Consider the following 24,710-nt stretch of genomic DNA (forward strand, 5'->3'; position numbering starts at 1 on the left):
AATGTTGAATAGAACATAGAATAGTACAACACAATACAGGCCCTTCGGCCCACAATGTTGTGCCGACCCTCAAACCCTGCCTCCCATATAAGCCCCCACCTTAAATTCCTCCATATATCTGTCTAGCAGTCTCTTAAACTTCACTAGTGTATCTGCCTCCACCACTGACTCAGGCAGTGCATTCCATGCACCAACCACTCTCTGAGTAAAAAACCTTCCTCTAATATCCCCCTTGAACTTCCCACCCCTTACCTTAAAGCCATTTCCTCTTGTATTGAGCAGTGGTGCCCTGGGGAAGAGGTGCTGGCTATCCACTCTATCTATTCCTCTTATTATCTTGTACACCTCTATCATGTCTCCTCTCATCCTCATTCTCTCCAAAGAATAAAGCCCTAGCTCCCTTAATCTCTGATCATAATGCATACTTTCTAAACCAGGCAGCATCCTGGTAAGTCTCCTCTGTACCCTTTCAAATGCTTCCACATCCTTCCTATAGTGAGGCGACCAGAACTGGACACAGTACTCCACGTGTGGCCTAACCAGAGTTTTATAGAGCTGCATCATTACATCGTGACTCTTAAACTCTATCCCTCGACTTATGAAAGCTAACACCCCGTAAGCTTTCTTAATTACCAAAATCCAAAAATGTGGAACCAAAATCCACAAACTGCATTCTGACATGTGTCCTTGTTTTCAAGGTGTGTCAGGGCCAGGTGCTATGGCATCTGTCATAGAGCAGTTCTGTCAGTAAGCATACTGGTGAGTGTCCAGTGTTTCAGAAATGGCGTTTTTGATATCTGTCATTACCACCCGCACAAATCTGCACAACACTAAAACATGGTCTTTCGAACCCTTGGGAGGAAAGGTGAGAAGTAACTGTGTTTAGAAAAAAGAGTTCGATACAATCAGTGACAGAAAATGGATAGCACACTTCACTTCAGAACTGTGAGGAACTGTATAGAATTAAAGGGATTCACATATTTTCTCAGCACATAGAATTTTCAGATAGGTATACAACATTTTGTGCAGAACCAGATGATTTAAGATGAGAACACTGGAGCTGTATGAAGATTCAGTTCCTTCCCGATTGCCAATGATTCAAAACACTAAACTGAATCTTCCGAGTGAACCTCAGATACGAGATCCAGGAAAATAAAACTGGATAAATGACTTTAATTTGCAAAATGAGAATACATCATATGAATTCTCTGAAAAATGGTCAGAACTTAAGAGGTGATTCAAGCAGCTAATCACCTCTCTTACGGTCTCCAGTGGAAGTCTTCTATTCTGCATTCAAAATCAATCACGACGTACATCTAGTTACCTGGTAATTCCAGTGAGCACTGTCGGGTTAACTCTGTATCTAATAAAGTGGCCACTGAGTGTATAATTATGGACTTTTGCTGCTGTAGCACATGCACTTCAAGGATCGAATTGTTGTGTATTCGAAGACTCTCTCCTGCACACCACTATTGTAATGCGTAGTTATTCGAGTTACTGCCACCTTTCCGTCAGCTTGAACCACTCTGACCATTCTTCTCTGACCTCTCTCTTCTGTTTTTGCCCACAGATGCTCACTGGATGTTTTTGTTTTCTGCACATTCTCTGTAAACTCTGGAGACTGTAGTGCGTGAAGATCAGCAGTTTCTGAGATATTCAAACTACCATCTGGCACCATCAATCATTCCATGGTCAAAGTCACTTAGATCACATTTCTTCTCCATTCTGATGTTTCACCTGAACAGCAAATGACCTCTTCTCCATGCTAGCATGCTTTTATGCACTGAGTTGCTGCCACGTGATTGGCTAATTAAATACTTGCATTAACGAAGCGTACAAGTGTACCTAATAAAGTGGCCACTGAGTGTATGCTAATGGATGCACATTATAGTTTTAACCTTTATTATTTAGTTGTTCTAGCTGATTTAATACCTCTGCAGGGCTAATACCACAGCCAGCTGCTTTGATAGAAATACTTCTTTTAAAGAAAGAATACTTTTAACATATAAAAACGTTAAGATGAACAACAATGTTTTGCTCAGGAGGCATGCTGAAAAGGCAATGGGTGGTTAAAACTGCCCAGCACATCACCGGCATCACCTACTCACCATTAAGGACATATAAGGAAAAAGGTGCCGGAAAAAGGCCTGCAATATCCCCATCATCCTACTCATGGACTGATTGTCCCACTCACATCAGGGAAGAGGCTACACAGCATCCACGCCAGGACTACTAGCCTCTGAAAGTAACTTCCCCCAAGCTAATCTTGCTGATCACCATCTCCACCCATCAACCCACCCAGTCACCGCTAGTTTTTAATTTCCTGTCAGAGACACCTCGTGTACAGATACTCCTGTTCCTAACGTCACTTTTACATACAACCCATTTATGTATATTAGCTGATTTTATGTATTTATATTTATAGTGTTTTTTTTTAAATTACATTCTTTATACTTATTGTAGTTTTCTATGCTGCATCGGATCTGGAGTAAAAAACATTTTTTTTTACACGTACTAAAGAATGACAATAAACAATCTTGAAATTTAATCTTGAAGCTAGCAATGATCTATGATCTAAGAGATACAAATTGGACAATGCTGCTCCTTGCTGGAGGAGATGAACCATTGCTTGAAACAACATATCACCTAAGATTAATACGCACCAACTAAACTATTAAAGGGCCAGTTTCATACATTAAGGTCATTTCATTGGCTTTAATTGTGGTTGCTCATCAGCAGAATAATAGGTATATTTATTATATGTTAAAAGGTGCTTCATGAATGATTAGACTGGAGTTTAGACTGTACTTGCTGTACACACTGGAGTTTAGAAGAAGGGGGGGGGTGGAATCTCATTGAAACCTATCAGATATTGAAAGGCCTAGACAGGTTAGACATGGAGAAGGTGTCTCCTATAGTGGGGGAATCTAAGACCAAAGGACACAGCCTTAGAATAGAAGAGAGCCCTTTTAGAACAGAAATGAGAGGGTCTTTAGTCAGAGGGTGGTGAATCTGTGGAATTCATTGCTACAGATGGCTTTGGAAGACAAGTGGGTATATTTAAAGCGGAGGTTGATAAGTTCTGCGTTAGGAAAGGATTCAAAGTTTACGGGGAGAAGGCAGAGAATAGGGTTGAGAGGGATAATGAATTACATGATGGAATGGCAGAGCAGACACAATAGGCCGATTGGCCCAATTCTACTCCAATATCTTATGGTTTATCGTTTAAGGTTTCATGAAATGGATCAGCATTGTATTTTAAGATCATTTCATTAGTTTTACAACGTCTGGATATTCAGGGATATTACTGGATCGTTTCATTAAATAATCTTACTTTTTCTGTTAACATCCTTTCCAGTTACAGTACATCTCAGAAGTTGAGGATGCTGAGTCACTACATATATTGTGGGTTGAAATAGATTAAGTTCTGGGTCCCAGGAGGATTTGGGTATCACAAAGGAAAGTGGAGTTTGGGCCGATTCAGATCAGCTATATTACTGAATGGTAGAGCAGACTCAAGGTGCTCTATGGCATCCTCTTACCTTTATTTCTCATGTTAAATCTATTCCACTTTACCCATTTATACTCCACAAGCAGAAAATGCCCGAGGTAAAAAGAATTTCCAGCATCTACAGTCTTATCTTGGATTTTCAGTATATTTCTAAACTTCAGTCAATGCTTACATTATAGAGTCTAATTCCATCCATAGCAATCAAGGCTTGTGGCATTTTAAAGACTTTCGCCATAATCTAATTTATTGATTTTTTAAAAACAGATTAGATTATCTATTTTTACATCTGTACTGATGTGTCAGCAATCAGAAAAAAAAACTTGCATGGATCTTATTATCTTTTAACATCATTTTGAAAGGAACTTGGCACAACATTCCACAAAACATTTAAAAATATAAAAAAGCTTAAACTAGAATGACCAACCATCTTTAACTTGAACTTAAATGCTCTTAAGGGCAATTCACCAAGCTAAACTAGTCTATTATTCTGTATTTTGGGTTTTTTCCCCCCAAAATTACATCTCTTTGCTATTTGCTAAATCCCAATAAATGGTAATACATATTCTCGATGTCACGTCTCTATCCAACTATTGAATCGGTAAAATGTACAAAACTTCCAGAAAACAATCTAAAAGTGACTATTTCTGCAGTCTCCATAGGACTTCACTGTCTAGAGAACCAATTTTGGCACTGTCCAAACAAACATCTCTGTTTTAGTTATTTTTAATTGAGCTATTTTTTATACTTTATACTTTATTGTCGCCAAACAATTGGTACTAGAACATACAATCATCACAGTGATATTTGATTCTGCGCTTCACACTCCCTGGATTACAAATATTAAATATTAAAAATATTAAAAATAGTTAAAATTAGTAAATATTAAAACACTTAAATTATAAATCATAAATAGAAAATAGAAAAATGGGAAGTAAGGTAGTGCAAAAAAACTGAGAGGCAGGTCCGGATATTTGGAAGCTACAGCCCAGATCCAGGTCAAGATCCGTTCAGCAGTCTTATCACAGTTGGAAAGAAGCTGTTCCCAAATCTGGACGTACGAGTCTTCAAGCTCCTGAACCTTCTCCCGGAGGGAAGAGGGACGAAAAGTGTGTTGGCTGGGTGGGTCGTGTCCTTGATTATCCTGGCAGCACTGCTCCGACAGCGTGCGGTGTAAAGTGAGTCCACGGACGGAAGATTGGTTTGTGTGATGTGCTGTGCCGTGTTCACGATCTTTTGCAGCTTCTTTGGGTCTTGGACAGGACAACTTCCATAGCAGGTTGTGATGCACCCGAGAAGAATGCTTTCTACGGTGCATCTATAAAAATTAGTGAGGGTTTTAGGGGACAGGCCAAATTTCTTTAGTTTTCTCAGGAAGTAAAGGCGCTGGTGGGCCTTCTTGGCAGTGAACTCTGCTTGGTTGGACCAAGTCAGGTCATTTATGATACTGACCCCGAGGAACTTAAAGCTTTTGACCTGTTCCACTTGTGCACCACCGATGTAAATTGGGTCGTGCGGTCTGCTGCTCCTTCTGAAGTCAACAACCAATTCCTTTGTCTTGATGATGTTGAAAGATAGGTTATTGTCTTCGCACCATGCCACCAGGTTCTTAATTTCCTCTCTGTACTCAAGCTCATTGTTACCCGAGATATGGCCTACAATTGTTGCGTCATCAGCAAACTTATACATTGAGTTTGATGGAAACTTGGCTACACAATCATGGGTGTACAGTGAGTACAGCAGGGGGCTGAGTACACAGCCTTGTGGGGCACCGGTGCTCAAAGTGACTGTAGAGGAGAGCTTGTCCCCTATTTTTACAGCCTGGGCCCTGTCTGTGAGGAAGTTGAGGATCCAGCTGCAGATCTGGGTGCTAAGGCCCAGGTTCCGGAGCTTAGGAATCAGTTTATTTGGAATGATGGTATTAAAGGCAGAGCTGTACTGTCAATGAAAAGGAGCCTTACGTATGCGTCTTTATTCTCCAGGTGTTCTAAGGAGGAAAGTAGGGCCAGAGAGATGGCATCTGCCGTTGACCTGTTGCTCCGGTAGGGGAGTTGCGAAGCATCAAGGTTGACCGGTAGGCTGTGGTTGATGTGTGCCATAACCAATCTCTCGAAGCACTTCATAGCAATTGATGTCACAGCCACAGGTCGATAGTCATTCAGGTATGCCACCTTGCTCTTCTTCGGCACTGGGATTATCGTTGCCTTCTTAAAACACGAGGGGATCTTAGACTGAAGCAAGGAGGAGTTGAAGATGTCAGCAAACACTCCAGCTAGCTCACTTGCACAGGCCCGGAGAACCTATTTATCACAAACCTTATGTACTTTCACAACTTGAAAAAAAATTATCTTCTGTTATGGAACTTTATCTAATTCTACGCAAAACAAGATACACTGTTAGACCATATTTTGATTACTTCAGGGAAATATAGAAGAAAAATACAATGCCCATTGAGTCATTTGACATATACAGTGCTTATAAAAGGTATTTACCCCCCCCCCCCGAAGTTTTATGATTTATTGCTTTACAACATTGAATCACACTGGATTTAATTTGGCTTTTTTGACACTGATCAACAGAAAAAGACTCTTGTGTCAAATTGAAAACAGATCTCTTCAAAGTGACCTAAATTAAAAGACCATAAGACATAGGAGCCGAATTACACCATTTGGCCCATCAAGTCTTTTCCACCATTCAATCACAAACAAGAGAAAATCTGCAGATGCTGGAAATCCAAGCAATACACACAAAATGCTGGAGGAACTCAGCAGGTGAGGCAGTACCTATGGAAAAGAGTACAGTTGATATTTCGGGCCGAGACCGTTCAGCAATACTGAAGGAAAAGAAATGGGGAGTAGAGTTAAAAGGTGGGGGGAAGGCAGGGACAAACACAAGGCAATAGGTGAAACCGGAAGGGGAGGGGTAAAGTAAAGAACTTGGAATTTGATTGGTGAAGGAGATACAGGGCTGGAGAAGGGGGAATCCCATCGGAGAGGACAAAAGGCCACAGAAGAAAGAAAAGGGGGGGGAGGAGCACCAGAGGGGGGCGATGGGCAGGGAAGAAGATAAGGTGAGAGAGGGAAAATGAGATGGGGAATGTTCATGCCATCAGGTTGGAGGCTACCCAGTTGGAATACAAGGTGATGTCCCTCCAACCTGAGTGTGGTCTCATCGCGACAATGAGGAGGCCATTGATATACATATCGGAATGGGAATAGGAAGTGGAATTAAAATGGGTGGCAACAGGGAGATCCCACTTTTTCTGGTGGACGGAGTATAGGTGCTTGGGCATCTAGCGATGCAGAAATTCGCAAATGGATCCTAGCCAGATGCAAGCAAGACCCTAATATGACTCTACAAGCTGATACCCAAGAATGTCAGAGGTTGGTCAACCTGAAACATGATTTCAACCTGGTTAAACAGAACCATGTCAATGCAGCTTCGAATGACTCAGACATCATCATTCAGCAGGTTTTCAAGTGGCCAAACACAGCTGATTGGGACTGTGGTGCATGGTATTACATAAGAAACTGCCAATACAAGAAATATACTTGCTTCAAATGCCAACTCCACAGTCATAAAGAAGGCTTTTGCTATCTTTCACTGTCTTCTAAGTCAGTGAAGCACAAGGCCAAGAAGTTTCGAAAGCCATCAAAATCTACAAGGAGTTTAATGGTCATATTCAAAGTTGACTTCACTCCCAGGAGTTGATACATCCACATACCTATCAACAATTAGTTGGTCAAACTACAACTCCAAATGCACAGAGCAGGTCTTGAGTCACCAACTATTCAAATCAATTCATCACTCTGCCTGCAGTACATCGGGTGGAACGCTCCAGCTGATTGGCGAACTGCACTGCATGGTAACCAAATCAACGGCACGCGTTGCCTAACAGACCAGCCAGATCTGAATGTTTTTGGCATTGACTGGATGGGCAAGCTTGATCTCTGGAGCATCCCTCTAAAGGAAGTCTGTATGGAGACACTGACCATTAAAATCATGTCAGTCAACGCCATACCAACATCAGTATGTGAGATCATACAACAACAGCAACAGTGCTGTGCAACAGTGTTTCAAGAAGGCTTAAGCAATTGCACCGAACTGGAAGCAGAATTCTATCTGCATCCAGACACAAAGCTAGTCTTCTGTCGCAAAAGATTGGTACCATAAACTGCCTTACCAATTGTGGAGCAAGAGTTAGATTGCCAGAAACAAGCTGCTGTGATCAAAGCTGTCAACTATTCACATTGAGCAGCTCCAAAAGCCATTATCAAGAAAGCCAATAGTACAGTGAGGCTGCGTGCAGACTTCTTAACTGGTCTCACTACGGCTTTGGACACACACCACTACCCACTACTGGTCCAAGATTGAATGGTGGTCACTACTTTGTGAAGTTGGATTTGGATGAAGCCCATCTCTAGATGGAAGAGGCAAAAAATTCACAGGAGTTTCTTGCTATTACAACAGAAAGCATTGTTTTCCTTCTTCTATCTACCTTTTGGGGTAAAGGCAATTCCTTCAATTTCACAACAGTTTATGGACACCATGCTGAGTAATAATAATAATGTTGCCGCTTTCTTTGATGACATCGTTATAACTGGCACGGATCCACATTATCAGGTACGTTAGGGTTGATTCACTTAATGGAGAACACCTCTATGTGTGACTTGGTTTAACATGCAGATGCTGTTGCATGGACAGCCAACACACGGTCCTTGACAGGTTGGTGGTCAGGCACCAGTGGCATGAAATGCAAGACAACTGGGGACCCTTCAATGCTGCAGTCTTCCTCCATTGTGATGCATCATCGTCTTCTGCCAGCTCCACCACTGAGGTCTTGGTTTAATCGCTCTTTATCTGGAACCTCTGCCTTGACCTTAATGGCACCTGCATGTTTCTGAAGCCCTTCATCACTGTTAGAGTAATTGTACATACGAAGGTACAAGATTATAGTTCATAGAAGATAGCCAAATTATGAAATTGCTTTGTTACTGTGAAAAGCTGAGCATTGGGTAGGGGCCAGATTACACTCAACAGCCACTTTACATGGTACATCTGATCATTAATGCAAATATCAATGACCCTATGATGTGGTAACAACTGAATACATAAAAGCACACAGACATAGAGGTTCAGTTGTGATCTAAGTGACTTTGACTGTGGAACGATTGATGGTGTAAAATGGGGTGGTTTGAGTATCTCAGAAATTGATGGATCTTGCAGGATTTGCACGCACAACAGTTGATAGAGTTTATAGAGAATGGTGCTAAAAAATAAACATCCAATGAGTGGCAGTTCTATGAGAAAAAATGCCTTGCTAATGAGAGAGGGCAGAGGAAAATGACCAGACTGGTTCAAGCTGACAAGAAGGCAACAGTAACTCAAATAACCACGTGTTACAACAGTAGTGTGCGGAAGAAAACCTTTGAACATATAACACATTGAACAGCAGAAGACAACGAACATACACTCAGTAGCCACTTTATTAGGTACAGGAGGTAACTACTGAAGTGGCCACTATGTGTAATTCATAGAAGTCAGCCTAATTATGAATATGCTTTGTTGCTGTGAAAAGCTGAGAATGCTGGGTAGAAGCCAAATGATAGTATAGGTATTTACTCTGTATAATTAGAAGAACTGCTTACCTCTTTACGAACCATACTGCACTCTGATTGGTCTAGAAGAATATTTAGCAGCGTACCCCATAATCCTCCAGAAATGTTTTGACAGCTGGCTGCCAATGCAACACAGCCACCTTCTACCAGTGTTAATGCTGATCCAATGCCCAAGCTGCCAAAACGAACCTAGCAATATTCAAACAGAAACTAATTCATACAGCAGGCACTGTTCAAAAATTTTACAATGGTCTTAGCACTGGCAAGACACATGTGCTTTACATTTCAAACGAATGGCATGAATAGAAATATTATATAAAAACGGCACAGAGCTGAATATAGGTTCATTTAAATGGGACATCAACATACTGATCTGTCATTGAGTTTACTTTTCATGACCTCAAAACCTTAAAGCTAGATAATTCCCAAGGGCCCAATGGGATTTAACCCAGGTTATTGAGAGACAAAGGAGGAGATTACTTGGGCCCTGAGGGACATATTTGTACCCTCTTTATCCACAGGAAATGTCCTAGAAAACTGGAGAATAGTCAATGTTGCTTCTCTGTCTGAGAAGGCCACTCTGAGCAAACGAGGAAATCATAGGCTGGAGAGCCTTATAGCAGTGACGGCGAAATTACTGGAAATGATTCTCTGATATAGAATCTCCTTGTATATGGCCTTGTGCAGGGGAAGTCAAACCTTACAAATTTTTTTTTTGAAGATGTTACAAAAATGACTTATGAAGATAAGGCAATAGATCTTTATACATGGAGTTAAATAAAGATTTTGACAAGTCCTTCTCCAAAGATCATGGACCAACTTTACTTGCTATATAAGTTTACATGTATTAAGAATTTGCTGTGGTCTGTTGGCATGCACAACATACAACAAGATTACAGAAATTAAAAAATAAAGAAATATATAAAAAATTAAAGTTGATGCAAAAGAATTAGGGCACAGGATAACTTGTAGACTGAATTCAAAATTGGCTTTGTCATAGAAGGCAGACAATAGTGGTTGTAGGTGTTATTCTGACAAGAGGACTGTGACCAATTGTGTTTCACAAGAGTCAGTGCTTAGACCTCTTTTGTTTGTGATATATACAAGTGATTTGGATGAACATAAACAGTAGGTGGCTAGCACAAAAGTTGGCAGAAATGTGGATAGTGAGAAAGGTTGTCAAGGACTACACAGAATACAGACATATGGCTAGAGAAATGACAGTTAAAGTTTAATCCAAACAAGTGTGTGATCAAAGGGGAAAGCCCACAGTAAATGGTGGGACCCTTAAAAGTACTAATGTACAAAGGTATCTTGGGATGCAAGGCCATAGCTTCTTAAAAATGGCAAGCAAGTAGATAGAGTGGCAGCATTCTTGCCTTCATTGGTTGGGGTGTTGGGCATAAGTCAGGAAGTAATTTTACAACTGTATAAAACTACTGTTAAAGTTATATTTGGAATACCGTGTGCAACTCTGGTTGCTGTATTACATTAAGGATGTGGAGGCTTTGGAGAGATCTGAGAGATTCATCAGGATGCTGACTGGGTTAAGAGTATTAGCTAAAAGGAGGAGTTGTATAAACTTGGAATCCTTTTTCTGGAGCATCGGAGGCTGAGGAATGACCTGATAGAAGTATATCAACTTAAGAGAGACATAGTTAAGGTAAACTTTGACAAACTCCTATAGATCTGTAGTGGAAAGTATATGGACTGGCTGCATCACAGCCTGATATGGAGACACCAATGCCTGAATGGAAAACTGTATAAAATGTAGTGGATATTGCCCAGTCCATCAGGCCAAAGCACTCGCCACCATTGAGCACATCTACATGGAGCATTGTTGCAAGGGAGCAGCATCTGTCATTGGGGACACCCACCATCCAGGTCATGTTCTCTTCTTGCTGCTGCCATTCAGAAGGTGATACAGGAGCCACAGGACTCACACCACTAGGTTCAGTAACAGTTATTACCCCTTAACCAACAACCTAAAGACTCACTTTCAAGGAATCTTCATCTCATGTTCTCAATATTTGTTTATTTATTTGTTATTATTCTTTCTCTCTTTTTGTATGTGCACCGTTTGTTGTCTTTTGCGTACTGGTTGAATGCCCAGTTAGAGCGGTCTTTCATCGATTCTATTATGGCTATTATTCTATGATGAATTTACTGAGTATGCCCACAAGAAAATGAATCTCAGAGTTGTGCATGGTGACATATATGTACTTTGATAATAAATTTATTTTGAACTTTGAGATCATAAGTCTTTTTTTCCCCCAGGGTGGAAATATCAAATACTGGAGGAAATAGCTATAAAGTGAAAGGGGGAAATTTTAAAAAGTCAGGGTGCAGAACACATCTAACATGCCAAAGAGATGTTATGAAAGTGATGGCAGGTGAGAACCTTGATCCAATTATTGTCACTAAAGAGGTAGTGATGAACAAACTAGTGGGTCTAAAGGTAGACAAGCCCACTCTGGCTGATGGGATAGAGGCAGGAAAGTTGTTTCCATTGGTTAGTGAGACTAGAACTAGGGGACAGAGCCTGAAGATTCACAGGAATAGATATAAGACAGAGCTGAGAAAAAACTGCTTTTCCCAAAGACTGGTGAATCTATGGAATTTTCTGCCTGTGGAAATGACCTCATTAAATATATTTAAGATATGGTTAGATATATTTTGCATAATAGGCAAATTAAGGGTCATGGGAGAAAGGTAGCAAAGCAGAGCTGAGTACATGGTCAGAACAGCCATGATCTTATTGAATGGCAGAGCAGGCTTGAAGGGCCAGATGGCTGACTCCTGCTTCTATTTAATATGTTCTTATGAGATTTGTGAAGCAAACATTTTTTAAAAGCAGAGAGTGACAGATGCATGAAATTAATTGCCAGAAGTGACGGAATGCATTATGACAGTAAACATTTAGACAGAGAAATGAACAGGCAGGCAATAGAGGGATAGAGACCACATGCAGTTTAAATTCGTATCATGGTGACCACAGACATCACTGGCCAAGGGGCCTGTTCCATGTTCTATGCTTTAAGTTAAGAGTACTTCACTACCTGCAAGGTAAAATGTTGAAACTAATATCATGCAGAAAGCAGAGAGAAATCTCTACAGAGCAAACTCCCATAACTAGGAATAAGATAGCGACCAGATAACTAATTGTTAGTACTATTTTAAAATACAGATCAATATAGTGGGGATAACTCCCAGAGCAACACACACACACACCAAATGTTGGAGGAACTCAGTGTGTCAACCACAATCTGTGGAGAGGAATAAACAGTCGACATTATGGACAGACCCTTCGTCAGGACTGGAGAGGAGGGGAAGGGCTACAAAAGCCAGAATAAGGTGGTGGGTGGAGGGAATAAACAGTTGACGTTTTGGGCTGAGACCCTTCAACAATACCAAAAAGTTGACTGTTTATTCCTCTTTGTAGATGTTGTCTGACTTGCTCAGTTCCAGCACTTTGTGTCTCTGTGTGTGTGTGTCTCTCTCTCTCCAGATTTTAGCATCTTCAGAATCTCTTGTGGTTATCACTTACACACTCTCTGATTCTCCCTCACCTTACACTCACTAACATTTCTTGATTTCCCTCTATTACTCAGACCGCCACGCTCTGATCCCTGTCACTCAATGTACCCACCAGATGTCTAATACTTCTCACCCACACTCCCTCACTTCCTTCTGCTGTTCTTCTCTGCAAAGGCTAACAAAACAGTGATTTTTCTCCACCATTTCCACATTCATCAATATAATTCCTCTTGTTTCAATCTGAATGGGGCCTGAATTAACTTGTGTCTCGCTGGAAGAACAAACTAGTTTTTCTAAAGCATTCTATTAGTATGCCACTAGAAAGTTGTGACTAGGATTTTGTGACCGGGCTTCTAGCCTGGTAACTGCACCCAGAATCCTCTGACTTAACAGCAAATCTGGAACTAACAAATATATTGTATTTCAGTAACATCACAAATGAACACTTAATGGCAAATGACTTTCTTCAGCAGGAAAGAAACAAATATTGTCACCTCTCTCTCTATGCAAGAGGAGAAATAAAGTTCATAAATTGTTCTGGTTTATTAGAAAAACGAATCTGTTCTCTACAATAGAAGATAAATTTTTGACCTGGATAGGAGGCAGCCAGAAATAGAGAAAGGGAGATAATGGGCAGATACTTGTACTGTTATATCATGACAGCTGGCAACTTTAAAGATCTTCAATAGAACTGTAGCAGAACTCTATTACTGGGCAATTAATATTCGATATTTAAAATTTTGGTTACAAGATTTGGACGCATCTTTAAACCCTCATTGGGTAAATCTTGAATCTAATTCATTACAAGGGTTTTCCTTGGGTTCGGTTTTAGGAACTTTACTTCCTTTTATTTCTTTTAAATCATATAAACAAATGAACAACCCAATAGTTAAGCATACTTTACGTATATGGTTTCAATTCCGAAGATTTTTTGGGTTTAATCAATTTATTCTAGCATGTCCCATTATATCAAATTTTCTTTTTCAACCTTCCACGATGGATCAAGCTTACTTTGATTGGAAAACCAAAGGTATAATATCTTTTCGCGATTTATTTTTGGATAATTGTTTTATGTCTTTTGATCAACTCTCTAATAAATATCTTACCCAGATCTCACTTTTTTAGATATCTACAGATTAGAAACTTTTTAATTACTGTCTCCCCTAATTTTCCACACCCATATCCAATGGACACTATGGAAAAAATCTTAGATTTAAATCTCTCTCAGAAAAGTGTAGTAGCAATTATATATAATATAATTATGAATCTATGTCCTGATGCTTCTAATAAAATTAAAGCTGACTGGGAAAGAGAACTTGAGATTAATATACCGACTGAAAAATGGGAAAAAATTCTTCAGTTGGTGAATTTATCCTCTGTATGTGCAAAGCATAGGTTGATACAGTTTAAAGTAGTGCACAGGGCTCATATGTCCAAAGATAAACTATCTCGTTATTACTCTTATATTAATCCAATATGTGACAGATGTCATTTCGAGATAGCTTCTTTAACCCACATGTTTTGGTCATGTCCCTTGTTGGAGAAATATTGGAACGATATTTTTGATATTATTTCAACGATCCTAAATATAGACTTACAACCTCATCCAATTACTGCTATCTTTGGACTACAAATGATAGACTTAAATAATTTAACCTCTTCATCACGAAGGATGATTGCATTTCTTACTTTAATGGCTAGAAGGTCCATTTTGTTGAATTGGAAGGAAATTAACCCTCCTAATGTATTTCATTGGTTTTCACAAACTATGGTGTGTTTGAATTTGGAGAAAATTAGAAGTGCAGTTTATGACCCTTCCATTAAGTTTGAAAAAACTTGGAGGCCATTCATTCAGCATTTTCATCTGATGTAATTTGATCATTTCCAAACTTGTTTTATCTCTCTGTACTGTTGGAGGGGAATGGAGTCGTCGACACTAAGGTTTTCTTCTTTTCCATTTTTAAGTTGTTAGTTTTGCCCAAGTCTTTTAGTTTAGTTGATTAATTTTGTTTTTCTTTGGGGATGAGGTTTGTTTCTTTTTTGCTTTGTTTTTTTTCTTTTTCATGATTTTTTTCCCAGTTTTTTTTTTGCTTTGTATTATCCGTTGTTCTACATGATTGGGAGCTTTGTTAATTTACACTATTTGATTTTACAATTACTTTTTTTTAAGTGTAACAATATATCTCCTACTATCTGTATTATTGCTATGTTTTGTCTCTATATTTTGAAATTAATAAAAAGATTGAAAAAGAAAAACTGTAGCTCTACTTATAAATGACTTAATTGATGGGAATGAAAGTCATATATTCAAGTTGCCCTAAGACACAAAGAAAGGTGGTGAGCGTGTGAATAGAATAATTCAGTTGAAAGGGAGATTCTAAAAGTTTGTGTGAATGGGCAAAACAATGGCCTTGGAAGAAAAGGAGATGCCATCCACTCCGACTTTAAAATAAAAGAACATGTTACCTTCTAAATAATCAGAATCAGGTTTATTACCACTGATACATGCCGTGAAGTTTATTGTTTTGCAACAGCAGTATAGTGCAATGCATAAAATATACCATCAATTACAGTAAGATTAAGTAAGTAATGCAAAGAGAGCAAAAACAGTGAGGTAGTGTTCATGGTTTCATCAACTTTCCAGAAATATGATGGGGGTGGGAGGTGTGGGGGCAGAAGAAGCTGTTCTAAAATGCCGAGTGTGTATCTTTGGGCTCCTGTACCTCCTCCTTGATGGCAGTAATGAGAAGTCCGGGTGTGGGAGATCCTTAATGATAGATGCTACCTTTTTTGAGCCATCGCCTTTTGAAGATACCCTCAACGTTGGGGAGGCTAGTGCCCATGAAGGAGCTGGCTGAACTTACAACCTGCTGCAGCTTTTTCTGATCCTTTGCTGTGGCCCCTTCGTACTAGATACTGATGCAATAATAAAAGCCACAAATAGCGTTGTTCTAAAGAAACTCTGGAGTCTATTAAAAACTCATAGTCAGGATAAAAATGCTGCCTTGATATCTAGAGAAACAGAAGTCATATTTTGTACTACTGTACAAAGCCCTTGTTAGGCCACACCGGGAATACTGCAAGTATCTTACCTTAGAAAGAAAAGGTTGATCTTAAAAGGACTGCAGCACTGATATAACAGAATGATACATGGACTTAAAGGATTAGATCACAAGAAGAGATGAAAGAAAAAAAATCTATTCTGAAAATGTAGAGTTCAGACATTACTTGATTGAAGTCCATAAGACAGTAAAGGAAATTGATAGACATAGACATGTACAAGAAAGTATACACACCTCAGGGTCTCGGTCAACCCACAGAGGAATTAGCCAGGCTAGGTCCAATCGTGGAGCTACATGATCCTCATTGTTACGTTCATAGACCAAAGACCACATGGATATCCAATCCTAAAACAGATATAAAATAAAAGCTGAAAAAAAACTCCCTTACTACAATGGTATGGTTAGAATTATATGTAGATTATAAATTAAACAAAGACATGCATGTGTATTTTCTAAACAAAAGTACTTGCATACTATTTCACAGATGATTCCAATCCGTACTGGTTATTCTCAGAATTATTTTTTGTTTTAGCTTATTTAAAGGCACAGTGTGGTAACTGCACCTTCTGTCCCAGCTACCATATGCCTAATTAATTTACTAATCTGTAGTCTTTTGAATGTAGGAGGAAACCGGAACACCCCGAGGAAACACACACGGTCACAGGGAATACGTACAAACTTCTTACAGACAATAGCAGAATTGAACCTGGGGTCGCTGGGGATGTAATAGCATTATGCTACCATGCTACCCAAACAAATTGATGGATGCTCATAGATCTACTTACCATGGCTTAGCCTTAGACTAAGGCAACTGTGAACTATTTTGTTGATTAATCTAAAGAAAACACATAAAGGAAACACTTTCTGCCTAACAGACCCAAATCAGTTAAATTAGACAACCTCTCCTCCTCCACTCTCACCCTGAACACCGGCGTGCCTCAAGGCTGTGTGTTGAGCCCTTTTCTGTACTCCCTTTTCACCCATGACTGCGTTCCTGTACATGGTTCCAACTCCATAGTCAAGTTCACAGACGACACCACGGTGGTTGGCCTGATCAGAGGGAATGCTGAGACGGCCAATAGGGACGAGGTCTAGCACTTGGCCGTGTGGTGTGCCAACAACAACCTGGCCCTTAACACCCAGAAGACCAAGGAGACCATTGTGGACTTCAGGCATGCTAGGAGCCACACTCACGTCCCCATCTACATCAACGGAGCTGTAATGGAGCATGTATCAAGCTTAAAAATTCCTTGGTGTCCACATTTCCCAGGATCTCACCTGGTCCCTGAACTCCTCCATCCTGATCAAAAAGGCGCAACAGCGCCTTTATTTCCTGTGGAGCATCAAGAAAGCTCACCTCTGTCCCAGGACACTAACAGACTTTTACTGCTGTACCATTGAGAGCATACTCACCAACTGCATCTCAGTGTGGTATGGCAATTGTCCTGTATCGGACCGCAAGACCTCACATCACAGCGCTAAGCAGTATTGCACCCATATTATACTGTCTCGGTACTTTTATATTTGTGTGCTATAGCACTTACTTTTTATTCGCAGTTATTTTGTAAATAACACTATTCTTTGCATTTCTGGTCAGATGCTAACTGCATTTCATTGGCTTTGTATCTGTACTTGGCACAATGACAATAAAGTTGAATCTAATCTAATCTAATAAATGAAGAATTGTAATTCCTTTAGTTTCTGGTTGCTTTTTCACAAAGGTTCTCATCATATAGAAAATACATAAACAATTCCAGATTTTGCTACACCCATCATTAAAGCTATACTTCTCCTAAATGAACTCAGAAATCCCAAAACCCTTTAGCCCCAACCTTAGTAGGAATTCTGAGTTTCTATGTTCAATGTCCATTCTGCAGAATAGTACTTCGCAGGGCTAAATAGAAAACCAAAGGTGATAATCTCTAACCCTCGCAAGGTACAGGTGTCTCAAGAATGACCTGTTAACCTAGCAACCAAATTAGCTTGAACTGGCCTTGATAGTACACCTAGCAGCTTGGCTCACATGAATGATGAGGATGGGTTGCCTTAGGATGGTAGGTTGAGCAATCTCCTTGGAGTGAAGGAGGATGACAGGTGATCTGATAGAGGTGTACAAGATGATAGAGATATGGATCAACATAATTTTAAGGTGATTGGAGGAAGTATAGGGGGAATAGTGGTAGGTGGGTGGAATGCTCTGCCATAGGTGGCAGTAGAGGCAGTTACATTAGCGGCATTTAAGAAACTCTTTTATTGGCACATAGATGATAGAGAAATGGAGGCCTATGTAAGAGGGAATGGTTTGACTGTTCTTAGAGCTGTTTAAAAAGTCGGCACTACATTCTGGCTCAAAACGCTTGTAACATGCTGTAATGTTATCTGGAAAATCTATTGAATCATCCACTATGCACAAAAAAAATGTCAAAATACTGCAACTCCTGAGACAGTTCATCTGATTTTGTATCAAGTTCCCACATTTAGAGAGAAATCCAACATAAATAACACAAATGTTGTCCCAGAATACCCCAGGGATGAGCAGTAGCATTATGTTTCCTTGATAATTGATTATTAATTAGTAATTGTTGAAATATAAAATATGAAGATTTACATTTTGAACCCTGGCCACTATTGTAATGCAAAATAGCATGGCGTCCATTCTATTAATGAAAATTATATATTCATCAAAAATGAATAAGGATAACCTGTCATTTTTTAAAAATGAGAAATGAATCCAAAGCTCCATCAATTCCTTCTCCATCAGCACTTAGTTGTGTTCTGCATGATATCCTGCCTAACAAAGGTGAAAGCTATCTCCCACAGATTGTGATAATGGAATTGTGTAACTAACTGTTAGAGGTAGGAAAATGGATCAAATTATAGTTAAACTGAAAAATAACTTTGTTGCATTTCAGAAAAATTACAGTTTTGCTGCAAAAGGCAGAAGTGTACAAATTCACTGGAAAGGTACATTTAGTGACATTGAGACAGATGGGAAGTTATTTTGTTTAATATGCTGTAGGGTTCCAAGTCGTGTGCCGTAGCCTTTTAGTTCATAGAGTCTTGCAAATGTAGTCTTCTGTGGCAAGTAGGCTAAGAATCGCTACCTTAAACAGGAAAACTTAGATATTGCTGGTAGTGATAAGTAGAAGTGATAGCCTTGGTAAACTCACAGCAGAAATTGTGACCCTCACCTGAATTCCTCCACTATCCACCAACTCAACTCTCCTACCATCTCAGCAACACAAAGATTCAGTGCAAAAGTTGACACAATTTGACCAGGAGCTACGTTGAATGCTGAGCTGTAATCACAGAGCATCCTGATGTATACACCTTCATTGCCCAGATGTTCCACAGCTGAGTGAACAGCCAATGAAATGGCCCCTGCTGTTGATGCGTTGTGATGATAGACAAATTAGAGCTGATCCAAGTCACTCCTCAGGCAGGAGTTGATATGGTTCATGACCAAACTCTCAAAGCACATCATCATAGTGCTACTGGTCGATAGTCATTGAGGCAAGTTAACACGTTCTTCTTAGGCACTGGTATAATTGAAGCCTGCTTGAAGCATGTGGGTACGTCAGACTGCTGAAACAAGACTTTGAACATATCAGTAAATAATCCAGCTAAGTAATTAGCATAGGTCTTCAGTACTCATTCAGGTACACAGTCTGCCTATCATTGAGCACATTTACAAGGAGCACGGCCACAAGAAAGCAGCAACCATCAAGGACTCACCACATATTCCAGGTCATGCATTCCGGATGCTGCCTTTCTGAGGCATCGCTTTTCGAAGGTGTCCTGGATGCCGCGGAGGCTAGTGCCCATGATGGAGCTGACTGAGTTTACTGTTTACTGCAGCTTTTTCTGATCCTGTTCAGTGGCCTCTCTATACCAGAAGGTGATGCAACCAGTTAGAATGCTCTCCACAGTATATTTGTAAATATCTTCGGTGACATAACCAATTCTGCTCATAGTCCTGTAATGCCTTTGTAACTGCATCAATATGTTGGGCCCAGGATAGGTCCTAAGAGATGTCGACACCCAGGAACTTGAAACTGCTCACCCTTCTCACTTCTGATCCCTCAATGAGGACTGGTGAGTGTTCCCTCAACTTCCCCTTCCTCATCAAGTCTGCAATCAATTCTTGGGTCTTACTGACATTGTGTGCAAGATTGTTGCTGCTACACCACTCAATCAGCTGATCTATCTTGCTACTTCATGCCTTATCATTACCATGTGAAATTCTGCCAAAAGTATTTGTGTCAACAGCAAATTCATAGCCAGCATTTGAGCTGTGCCTAGCCACAGGATTGTGGGTGCAGAGAAAGTACAGCAGTGGGCTAAGCATGCATCCTTAACGTGTGTCGAGTGTTAGCGAGGAGGAGGTGTTATTTTCAATCTCCACACACAGTGTGGACTCAGTGTGGGAGTCAAGCATCCCATTGCAGAGGAAAGTACTCAGGACCAGGTTTTGGAGCCTGTAGATTAGAACTAGGTATGATTGTGTTAAACACTGAGCTGTAGTCAATAAACAGAAAGCCTAACGTAGGCAATACTATTGTCTAGAAAGATCCAAAGCAAGTGGAGAGCCAGTAAGATTGCATCTGCTGTAGACCTATTGTAATGATAGACAAATTGCAGTGGGTCCAGGTCGTTGCTTAGGAAGGAGTTGATTCTAGTCATGACCAACTTCTCAAAGTATTTCATCACAATTGATATAAGAGTCACTGGACGACAGTCTCTGAGGCAGTTCATGCTGTTCTTCTTCGGCACTTGTATAATCATCACCTTTTTAAAGCATGTGTAACTTCCGACTGCAGCAGTAGGAGATTGAAGATGTTCTTGAACTGGTTCACACAGGTTTTCAGAACCCTCGCAGGTACACCATCAGGGCGTGATGCCTTGCAAGTTTTCTGACACTGGTTTCTGAAACAGAGATCACAGGGTCACCAGACGCTGCAGAGATTCGCACAGGTGTGGTTTTATTCTCTGTTTCAAAGCTTACATAAAATGCGTTGAGCTCATCCAAGAGTGAAGCATCACAGCCATTCATGATGTTATGTTTTGTTTTGTAGGAAATAATGGCCTGCAAACCCTGCCAAGCTAATGTGTATCTGATTCAGTCTCTAACCTCAATTGGAATTGTTTCTTCACACTTAAACTAGCCTCCTAAAGGTTATACTTGGACTTCTTGCATAGTTCTGGATCACCGGTCTTGAATGCCACAGATCCAGTCCACAGTAAACTACGAATCTCATGGTTCATCTACAGGTTTTGGTTTGGATATGTCTGCTATGTTCTTGAAGATACACACTCATCCACACAAGTCTTGAAGAAGTTGGTGACAACTGTGGTGTACTCATTCCGACTTGAAGATGAAACCCTGAATACTGTCCAAGCTACCAACTCAAAGCAGTCCTGTAAGCATACGTCTGCCTCCCTTGACCATACCTTCTTGGCCCTCACCACTGATGCTGTGATCTTTAATCTCTGCCTATACACGGGGAGTAGAAGAGCAATCAGATGATCGGACTTTCCAAACTGTGGGTGTGGGATGGTATGGTAAGCATTCGCGCTGATGATATCACAGTGGTCAAGTGTATTGGGTCCTCTGGTTCCACAGGTGATACATTAGCGGTAGTCGTTCAGAGACTTCTTCAAGCTGGGCTGGTTCAAATCTCCCGCAGTGAATGGGGAGACATCAGGGTGTGTTGTTTCGTGCCTGTTGATTACGTTGCTCAACTCCTCCAGTACCTGCCCAATGTTGTCCTGAGACGGAATGTACACCGCTACTAGGATGATGGTCAAAAACTCCCTTGGCAGATAAAATGGATGATATTCGACCGCTAGATGTTCCAGGTCAGGTGAGCAGGGCTGAGACAGAACCACTAAGTTTAGGCATACTCCATCCCCTCTGCCTTTAAAAGACTCAGTTGTCCTGTCTATGCGGAGAATGGTGAAACTCTGAGACTTCAGCAGTGCTGCATCTGAAATTGTCAGTGTGAGCTCATCTTTCCGTAAAGCAAAGCACACAGAAGTTCCTAACGTCCTTTTGGTACAGCAATCTTGCTCTGAGGGCTTCAATTTTATTTCCCACGGACCGTACATTCACTGGCAGGATAGTTGAGAGTGGAAGTCTCAGTCTTCTGCATTTCAGTCATACCTGTAGACTGGGGCAGCAGCCATGTTTCCATTTTCTTAAAGGAAAATGGCATTCGCAACCAAAGGCTGCCATTTGACGTTTGTTGATTTTGAAAGTCACTGAAAGCAAGCATGCAAGTACAGCAGGCAGTGAAAAAAGCTAATGGCATGCTGGCCTTCATAACAAGGGGAATTGAGTATAAGAGCAAAGAGGTCCTTCTGCAGCTGTACAGGGCCCTGGTGAGACCACACCTGGAGTACTGTGTGCAGTTTTGGTCTCCAAATTTGAGGAAGGACATTCTTGCTATTGAGGGAGTGCAGCGTAGGTTCACAAGGTTAATTCCCGGAATGGCGGGACTGTCATATGTCGAAAGATTGGAGCGACTGGGCTTGTATAGTCTGGAATTTAGAATGCTGAGAGGGGATCTTATTGAAACATGTAAGATTATAAAGGGATTGGACACGCTGGAGGCGGGAAGCATGTTCCCGCTGATGGTTGAGTCCAGAACCAGAAGCCACAGTTTAAGAATAAGGGGTAGGCCATTTAGAACGGAGTTGAGGAAAAACTTTTTCACCCAGAGAGTGGTGGATATATGGAATGCTCTGCCCCAGAAGGCTGTGGAGGCCAAGAAAGAGATGGATAGAGTTCTTAAAGATAGCGGAATCTAAGGTTTTGGGGATAAGGCAGGAACTGGATACTCATTGTGGATGATCAGCCATGATCACAGTGAATGGCGGTGCTGGCTTGAAGGGCCGAATGGCCTACTCCTGCATCTATTGTCTATTGAATATTGATAAGATTTTCTTAAACATCCTAAAACATTGCTGCTTTCTCAAGTACCTATGGCTGCGACTGTGGATTTCAGCTGTTGTAATCCTAGACAGGAATATTTGATGATTTCCTTTGCAGCTGCACACAAAGACTCATCAATTAATGGCGCTATCTTTCACACTATGAACCTGATCTAAATGCACTGAAATTCCTTACATGGACTTAAAGCAATAACCATAAAATAACAATGACCCCGCCCAGGCAATGGATCGGAGATGTGTGTGGTATTTTAATTGTTTTAACTGGAATTCTAATGTCGACCTTGCCATTTACCAATCACTGCTCCCATCTTGTGCAATGACATTGGATTATTCTGGTTTTCTTTCACCAGCACTAGATAGAGTGAATGTGGAGAAAATGTTTCCTATAGTGGGTTAGTCTAGGATGAGATGGTACAGTCTCAGAATACAACGATGGATGACCCTTTACAACAGAGATAAGGAGTGTGTGAGATGGAGATGGAGATGGAGATGGAGATGGAGATGGAGATGGAGATGGAGATGGAGATGGAGATGGAGATGGAGATGGAGATGGAGATGGAGATGGAGATGGAGATGGAGATGGAGATGGAGATGGAGATGGAGATGGAGATGGAGATGGAGATGGAGATGGAGATGGAGATGGAGATGGAGATGGAGATGGAGATGGAGATGGAGATGGAGATGGAGATGGAGATGGAGATGGAGATGGAGATGGAGATGGAGATGGAGATGGAGATGGAGATGGAGATGGAGATGGAGATGGAGATGGAGATGGAGATGGAGATGGAGATGGAGATGGAGATGGAGATGGAGATGGAGATGGAGATGGAGATGGAGATGGAGATGGAGATGGAGATGGAGATGGAGATGGAGATGGAGATGGAGATGGAGATGGAGATGGAGATGGAGATGGAGATGGAGATGGAGATGGAGATGGAGATGGAGATGGAGATGGAGATGGAGATGGAGATGGAGATGGAGATGGAGATGGAGATAAAAAGAGAGAAACTGTGGCATGCCAAACTGTTAGGTAACTAATAGATTTGCAGACTTCAGATCATGGTCTTTGCTTGGGTGCTTTGCTATTTGCTTGTTGGGTGGTGGATGCTGACGCTTTTTTTGCTGAAATGGATTGGGGAGGTTGATGCGTTGATGCTGCTTGCACAGGGGAGGGGAAGAGGGGGCTTTGGTGTTCTAACGTTTTTCTGTTGTTCATTCTTTTGGGGCTTTGTTTTTCATGGATGTCTGTGAAGCCTATGTATTTCAGGTTATAAACTGCATATATTCTCTGATAATAAACGGAACCATTTGAGGAGGAATTTCTTTAAATAGAGGGTGGTGAATCTGTTGAATTCTTTGCCATGAAAAGCTGTGGAGGCCAAGTCATTGGGTAGATTTGAAGTGGAGGTTGATAAGTTCTTAATCAGTAAGGGCATCAAAGATTACATGGAGAAGGCAGGAGAAAAGGGTCTAGGGGAATAATACTTTAGACATGATTGAATGGTGGAACAGCCTGATTCTGCTCCTATGTCTTATGGTCTTATTCTTTTAAACTTACCAAGTTTACTCAATATCTCAGCGTGGCAAACTATACCGCTTGCTGTAGTTCAGTGTCGATATCGAAGATTGAAGCCCAAAGGTTGATCAGATGACCGGAAATTGACTATCTGTGTGTATGGGCAGATGGGAGGGGTGTGGAGGGAGAAAAGGACTTGTTTTGCTGTTGTTTTATTGTTTGTGATGTGTGGCGACACTTGCGGGCTGCCTCTAGCATAGCTTTAGGTGTGTTAGTTGTTAACAGAAACATTTCACTCTGTGTTAACATGAAATAAACATGAAAGTGAATCTGAATCCTCCCATCTCTGGAACGGCAGATACTGGAATCTACAGCAGAAACACAAACTGCTGGAAGAACTCCGCAGATTGAGTGTCATCTGTTGGGGGGAAGGGATCGGTAATAGGTCAAGCCAAGACCATGCATCATTAAGGTAGGGGCTATGAGTACTCCCATAATACTTAATCATTGTTTGG

The 24,710-nt window shown here is 40.8% G+C and overlaps 1 protein-coding gene across 5 annotated transcripts in view; it reads right to left on the bottom strand.

The window, feature by feature from the left end:
• rttn (rotatin) overlaps positions 1–24,710 on the bottom strand; it is a 255,727-nt gene that overhangs the window by 79,002 nt on the left and 152,015 nt on the right. For all 5 annotated transcript variants that reach the window (XM_072262511.1, XM_072262520.1, XM_072262502.1 and 2 more), the window contains 2 exons: positions 15,960–16,070; positions 9,157–9,315 (listed from right to left, as the gene is read on the bottom strand). In XM_072262511.1, the coding sequence (XP_072118612.1) occupies positions 9,157–9,315; positions 15,960–16,070 (270 nt within the window). The remainder of the gene's footprint in view (positions 1–9,156; positions 9,316–15,959; positions 16,071–24,710) is intronic.

Source organism: Mobula birostris, chromosome 1 (assembly GCF_030028105.1).
Source record: "Mobula birostris isolate sMobBir1 chromosome 1, sMobBir1.hap1, whole genome shotgun sequence".
NCBI classification, from domain to species: Eukaryota; Metazoa; Chordata; class Chondrichthyes; order Myliobatiformes; family Myliobatidae; genus Mobula; species Mobula birostris.